The sequence below is a fragment of the Panthera uncia genome (assembly GCF_023721935.1).
Source record: "Panthera uncia isolate 11264 chromosome B3 unlocalized genomic scaffold, Puncia_PCG_1.0 HiC_scaffold_1, whole genome shotgun sequence".
NCBI lineage: Eukaryota > Metazoa > Chordata > Mammalia > Carnivora > Felidae > Panthera > Panthera uncia.
Window position 1 is genome coordinate 60781954 of NW_026057582.1, and position 7638 is coordinate 60789591.

Here is a 7638-nt window from a genome sequence, read left to right on the forward strand (position 1 = left end):
TACCCAGTTTGTCTGGACTGCAAATGAAGAAGGTATAACAAAATGGTTGCTCAGTGGATGCAGAAATGAAATATGGGGCTGGGAACCCCTGTTGCTCTATTTGTGAGTTTACATACAAATACTCTAATTTGCCAGCTCTCACACCTTTAACTTCACCTTGATTATCAATGACAGACAACTCAAAGTTTACTTCTGGCAATAATCCTACAGGATAGAACTCTTTTTAAGGATGGATGTCTACATTGTCATTCTTTACAAAAGGCACTTGTGATCCTGGCTTTGTGCATTTCATAGATATCCTAAAAATTTCAAAGCAGGTTAACAATTTAAGATCATTTGTAAATTCTTTTTTTTGACATTCATTACTTTATCAAGGGTGAAGAATATGTCACAAGGATGGCATGTAGTAAGTTCTAAAAGAAACCACTGATTATGCTTGTAGGTGTTAGTATAACTAGCAGTTAGCTTTTGAAAACATTACAATACCTGGCTTTCATATAAAAATTATCTTTCTTCGTGAAAATATGAAGTGGGGGCACCTGGGTCCTTTAGTTGGTTAAGCATCCAACTCTTGATTTCAGCTCAGGTCATAATCTCACAGTTCATTAGACTGAGCCCCACACTGAGTGCAGAGCCTGCTTGGGATTCTCTCTCTCTCCCTCTCCTTCTGCCCCTCCCCAACTTGCTGTCATGCACGCTTGCACACACTTGCACATACTCTCTCAAAAATCAATAAACTTAAAAGATAAAGAAAATATAAACCAATACAATTAAGACAATCAGGGAGGGGGCTGGGAGGATGGGTTAAATAGGCAATAGGGATCAAGGAACGCACCTGTGATGAGCACCAGGCGATATATGGAATTACTGAATCACTATAGTGTAGACCCGAAACTAATATAACACTGTATAGTAACTAGAATTAAAATAGAAGCTTAAAATAAAGACAAGAAAATCAATATTGAATGTCTATAATTGATCATTATAATTAGCATAAAGATTTGTATGATTTTGAAGTATTCGAGCAACTTTGAGTATTAATACAATAAATATTTTTCTAAACAAAAATGGAAAAATTATCTGAGTTAACTACCAAAATAATACATTATCATCTCTGGGTTAAATTTTTCTAAAACTCAAGATACAATGATAAATGAATGTGCAAAGTCAAAAAACTATAATGTGGTAGCTACAGCTTTTGAAATCATAAATACAACTTCAGGCAAAATGCTAAAAATTCAATACAAATGATGAATGTACTGGAAAAACATCAGCCTTAAAATATCAATAAGGTATCCTGAATAGGTGAACAGTGTCTTGAATGAAGAGGCTATGTGAATTAACAATATTCAATTAACTACCCTTTTAAAAGAATAGATTCCTCAAAATCAGTATCATTTCAACAACCTTAAAATTCAAGTATAAACTCACCAAAGCCAAGAATCAGGAGTCCCTTAGCAGCAACCACAATACTATTCAGAGTAGATGCCCAATTAATGTTTACTGGATACTGAACATTGAAATACATGAAAATTTGGGCAGTGTAAGTTCCTCTATCTTTTTTAATGAAGTGGAAGAACCTTCCACCAATATCCAAACTGCCAAATGGTGGATTTTCTGCCTTATGAAAGAAGTGCTATTATGCCCTCTGGTGCTAGAACAGGAGAAGCAGGAGAATTTGTTGATGTTGTTATCATATCTCCCACCTCTTCTACAGAGGATTTGAGACTGCTCACAGTACAACAGAATAAAAATAGCAACAATGCAATTGGGGCAGATAAAAAAAAAGATAATTATAAACCTGATGCAAGGATTATTTCTTTCTAAAACACATTTCTGAATACCAATTTCTTTTTTTTAATGTTTATTTTTGAGAGAGAGAGACAGAGCATGAGAAGGGTAGGGGCAGAGAGAGAGGGAGACACAGAATCTAAAGCAGGCCCCAGGCTCCCAGCTGTCAGCAGAGAGCCTGATGCAGGGCTCGAACCCACAAACCGTTTAAGATCATGACCTGAGCCAAAGTTGGACACTTAACCAACTGAGCCAACCAGGCACCCCTGGATACCAATCTCTTGAGAAAGAATCCTATTAATAGTGGTAACGGGTCTACTGTTAATATGTTTCTGAGATGAATGAGGCTGGTGGGAGAAATGGCTGGTAATGAGCCATGAAAATGCAAAATTCAAGGCAACTGCCAGCCCCAAGATGAGCAAGAGTAGGCTTAAAGACTGACTAGGTGCAAAGTTCTCCTTTGTAATATATTATATTAGAGCTTTACAGTACTTTTCATTTCTTGGATAACCATAAAATACACTTTAAAAGCTCAATAGGTGTATCTTAATTGTGTGAGAATTATTCATTCATGGATTACCAGTGCTAAAATATAAAAATACAAATTTGTTTCCTCTTTTCCAGAATGATTCTGGATGAACTCTCCATGTTGCCCAAATAATGGATCCCTTGGGGATCCAAACTGATTCAAATTTACAATCAATAATGTAAATCTTTAGAATAAAAAAATGATACCATGTTTTTTAAAGCCAAAGTTTTAAATTTTGGATTATTTATATCAATATGTTGCACTAGCTTGGAACATTTATATGTTCACCTCTCATACCAATGAAAGTTAAGACCAGAAATGTCATAAACAGCAGGATTCATTTGATAAACAAATCTGTCCCCTTTTAGTCTGGCAATTCCAGATATTAACCATGTTTTCATCTGTTCTCTGGGCCTCTCTAGGGAAGAGGTAAGAGAGAAGAATAAACAGCAAAATTATGAAGAATTAATGAACTGAAGAGCCAGCTTCCAAATAAATTAGGTGTCTATAGTCTCAGAAGTTTCTTTCATTTACAATTCCTGACACGTAGCTATGCCCCATGACCTTGCCAGCAAGTTCTGAAGTAAAAGCTCACATTTAAGATTTTTTTAAAATATGTATCTGCATCTATTCTGTTCTCTCAAATCACTGGGGCCCATTCTTGTGTAACCAACTTCTCATAAGAGTTCTGGCATTATAAAGAGGGGGAGAAAACAGTATCTAATAAGCACCACTATGTGCCAGCCAAGACTAAGAATTTCACCTACTGCTCATACAATCCTAACAGTTCACAATAAAATAGCTACTATTACACCTTTTTAATCTGTGAAAAAAGCCTGGATTCAGAGCCTGTGCTCTTTCTACTCCCCTATATTTCCTCCAAAGTAATGCCTTAGTGGAAGGAATGTCACTAGGAAGTCACTAGTCACTAGTACTAGGAAGCAGAAGGCCTAGCTTACTACATCACTTGCTGATGAACTATGGGCAAATCACTTCACTCCTCTGAGCATCAATTTTCTCACAGGTAAGGATGGATATCTGCCAACCTTACACAGTTGCTTCCAGAGGCAAACTAATGTGAAAACATGTATGTATTACCCAATGTTGATTAAAACAAAAATCACATGCCATTTTGGGGAAATATTCTGTTATTCTAAGATTTTTAAAAAGCTATCTTTATTCAATCATTTAACAAAGAAATGAAAGAAGCAAATTAGAACCAAGGGTCCAACCACCCAGGGAAAACATCTTAATTACCAACATCCACATAGAAATCTTATTATACACCCCCAAACCTGTCTCAAAACCCTTAGTTTAGTTAATGAGGTCTTCAGAAGGCAAATAGTTGAAGCCTCTTTTAGAATAGTCTCATAAAATACAAAAAGGAAAATAGTTCAGTGAATAGAATTTCTCTTGTGCCAGTATACATGTGACATGGTTGAGATTCAGTGACAATGACCTTCTGACATCACTACTTACTGATCCTTGAGATCGGTAAACTGTTTTTCTAGATTGGACATTTCATCTAAACATTCCATTCTTCTTCTTTCACAGTCTTCATCATCCATTTCTATTAATAAAAAGACAAATAGCAAAGAAAAAAATTAATTTTATGTTCCAAATTATCTGAATGTTAATTCAAATGGCTAAAGAAAAAAAAAGAAAGAAAGAAACTGTAATACGAAGTTAGATATGCAAGGCCTATATTAAGCCTTAAGAGAAAATTAATGTTTATCCAAAATAATTTCTACTAAAGGTTTTAACTTAAAATATAATTGAGAGTTAAAGCTATAGCAATCTCTAGACCTTTTTGTTTTTATTCATTTTCAAATCACTTTAAACGGCTGACATCAAGCTTTACTCTTAAGTAATGAATCCATTTTTGGTTTATGTTCCTTCAACTCAACAGAACTTAAACACCAAAACGATTATGTCCATTAAAGGCTAATATTGCTCAAAAACACTTTTAGAATCCTTCTTTCAGAACTGCTTACATGACAGATTTGCCAGTTACAAAAGAAGAAAACTAATCTCATTCTGTTTACCACCAGATTTGTTGGTCTCTTACTCATATTCTCATTGTTCCCTCTCCCCAAATTACTGTAAGTGAGAAAGAGGAAAATGAAAAGAAAAAATAAGCAAACTTTTGAAGGAAAGCAACTGTTAAATTACCAGCTATCTCCTATATTCCTTTATCTTCTATTTTTACATCGCATATATTTCAACATAAGTGAAATAAGCGAAGCGTAAAATGATCTGCATCTCGACCTTCATTAAATAAAGGTCAAGCTATGGTAAAGAGTTAAATACACCAAGGAACAATAGGGTTCATTTTTTTTAACTTTCCTAAAACAGATTAAAATTATTTCTGATTCTTAATAGCTTACTCCTGGGCTATTTAAAACTTGGTCACGCAAGATGACTCACTTCCCAGTATCTCTGGATAGTAGAGGTTTTTTTCTGTAGCTTTAGGACCTGCTCAGTACCAATGTTTGAGAAGAACAAAACTGTGGAAGTTTAACATGAAAGCCATTCAGCAGAAAAGAAATGCTTTCACAAGAAGCAAAACTGCATAATTTATTTAAATAGTTTCTTTGCGCTTAAAAAAATCTGACATAGGGGCGCCTGGGTGGCTCAGTCGGTTAAGCGGCCGACTTCGGCTCAGGTCATGATCTAGCGGTCCGTGAGTTCGAGCCCCGCGTTGGGCTCTGTGCTGACTGCTCAGAGCCTGGAGCCTGTTTCGGATTCTGTGTCTCCCTCTGTCTCTGACCCTACCCCGTTCATGCTCTGTCTCTCTCTGTCTCAAAAATAAATAAAAACGTTAAAAAAAATAAATAAATAAAGATGATACAACTGAAAAAAAAATCTGACATATAGTTCAAATTATTACATTCTTCACAAATTAAGTTGTCCATTATTTTCTGGGAAGGAATAAAAAATCAGTGAAAAATCACTGAGAATTTTAACAAATAGATGTCACTTTGTGAGATCTTCAGCTCTCATCAAAAAAACAACACTTGGAGATAAAATGTTTTACAAATCTAAAAAATGTGTTTACACACAGCCTAGGTGTTCTTTCTCTGTATTGCTCACTTTTGAAATCTCACCTACTTTCACGACTACACGGATGAATGACTTCCAAATCATGCTTCCTAGCCCAAGCAGGTCCCAATGCTACATTTCCATCTGTCAGTTGACACTCTGACTTAAATATACCACAAGCACCTCAAAAGCAACATGTCTGAAATACTCTATCTTCCACCTTCATCTCAAATATTTCACTTTTCTATTTCTATTCATGCTACCACCATCTCCTCGTATCTGGGGTTTTCCTCTTACCTTCACTCCTAAACTCACATTCACCAATTGTGCATTGTGGTTTTTTTTTTTTTTTTCATTTTTGAAATCTTTTACATCTATACTTCTTTCTCATTCTCTAGCTCAAATCCTCCCAACAAAATCGGTTTCTCACTCTTTTGAATAAGCCTTAAACTCTAGTAGCCTTTGCATTTTTTTCTTACATTCCTCCCAAGCCAACATATCACCCCAATCCAAATTCTACCCCCATTCGTCAAGATAATTGAGGTAATCCCACCTTCTTCAACTAGCCTTTCCTGGCCACCCTATTCAGAAAAGATTTCCTCTGGTCTCTGAAATCCTATAGCATTGTTTACAGTTAAGTATTTATTTGGCAGCTTAATCAAGTTCTGGTTTATGACAACTGTTTAATTGAGAACAGATCATAACTATTTATTTACACCTCACAGAGTAGTGTCCAGTGCATCTCAAGGAAGTCACTCATAAAGGCCTATTTAGAATGGCTAGTTTATTGACTGAAATTACATACTTCCATGGAGATTTGCTTTTAAAGAGAAACCTGAAAAGAGGGTGTCCGGGCATTAACAGATTGTCATCAGTCCTTGCTTTACATAACCAATAATCAGGCCAAGACGAGAAAGTTTAAGTTTAATTCTCATCATATGGAAAGAAGAAAATCCAGGCTGGCATATATTCCATTTCTCTTTTTAATAACCATCCTGAAAGTGTGCAAAATCCATCTGTGGTGGTAATCTGCCCCCCCCAGTCCCCCAAAAAACGTACAAAAAACCTGAAACAGCCCCAAATTGGAAAAGATTACAAGAAAGAAAAGATTTGGAAAATTTCAGAGTTGCCCAATATCTGCCAGTTTATAAGTATATGAAGATCCAAAATCACCCCTGACGGGCTCTCAGTCTTGCAAAGTTCAGACAGATGCTGTAAATGGGACAGCTCCAAGTCGGCCCCCGCAAGAACGCTGATGTCAAGTGCTGACTGACAGGCTGACTTGGAAGCTGAGATTAACAAATTCTAAACCAGCCAAGAGCCGGCACAATTCTAACCGACCTCGGCCCTGACAACCCATGTTGAGAAGTAAGGGTTGGAAAGATGAAAAATAAGGAAAGAAGCCGGTGGTCTGGTGGTAAGAGGCATTTCCAGGGTCTCCCAGACAAGCTGCAAGGCATTCCCCACTTTGGTCGACAGCCGTGGGCACTGCCCGGAGGTCCCCAAGGCTGGTCCGACGGCGAGCAGGACTGCGCAGCGTCCGGGAGCTGGGCGAGCCCAGGCCCGCGCTGGGTCCCGCCCCGCCAGCAGGGACCTGCCTGGAGCCAGGCAGCGCCCCACGATGAGTCCGGGTGCTGCCGAGGGCCGGGAGCCAGTCTCCGCCCCTTCCCTCTCTCCCCGCCCAGCACTCCCAGCAGGACGCAGCTGCCCGGCGTGCGGAGAGCGGCCTGTCGTGCGCCGGGCGCAAGGACTCAGGGTCCCGGCCCCGGTGGGTTGCACACCTGAGCTATCTCCATCCTCGGAGACCGACGAGCTCTCCGTGTCCTCGTCCTCTGAGCTGCTCCCCTCATTTTCGGCGTAGTCCACCTCCATCTCATCGTGATGGTTCGTCTCCTTCTTATCCCCTCGGGAATGGACTGGCATTTTCCAGCCGCGCCGTCGCTTCCCACTCCCGGCGCCCAGCCCAGCCACCGCCGCTTCAATGAAGGGCGCGCCGAACGCCCCGACCCACCCAGCGGCCGAGCGCGTTCTGAACCCCCTCAGCTCCTCCCCGCCCCCGGCCCGAACCTCACAACCTAACCCGCAAGCTCTGCGCTGGGAGCTCTGCCATTGGTGGAAGCAGTCCTCGAGCCGGGTGGGGTGGAGCTTGCCTTGCTCGGGTACGGTTGGTTGCCCGTAATTACGGCGCGGCCTTGCAATGTTTGTCGGGAGTTGTAGTCCTTACTGCTTAGACCTGCAGGGGCTGCCGCCTTCCAAGCTTCAACAACCGCTATCAT

The 7638-nt window shown here is 39.6% G+C and overlaps 1 protein-coding gene across 1 annotated transcript in view; it reads right to left on the reverse strand.

The window, feature by feature from the left end:
• Positions 1–7386, reverse strand: part of BRMS1L (BRMS1 like transcriptional repressor) — a 30362-nt gene extending 22976 nt beyond the window's left edge. The window contains exons 1-2 of the mRNA XM_049612881.1: positions 7144–7386; positions 3800–3890 (exon numbers count right to left, since the gene is read on the reverse strand). Coding sequence (XP_049468838.1) covers positions 3800–3890; positions 7144–7285 — 233 coding nt within the window. The 5' untranslated portion in view covers positions 7286–7386. The remainder of the gene's footprint in view (positions 1–3799; positions 3891–7143) is intronic.
• Positions 7387–7638: the final 252 nt, after the last annotated feature.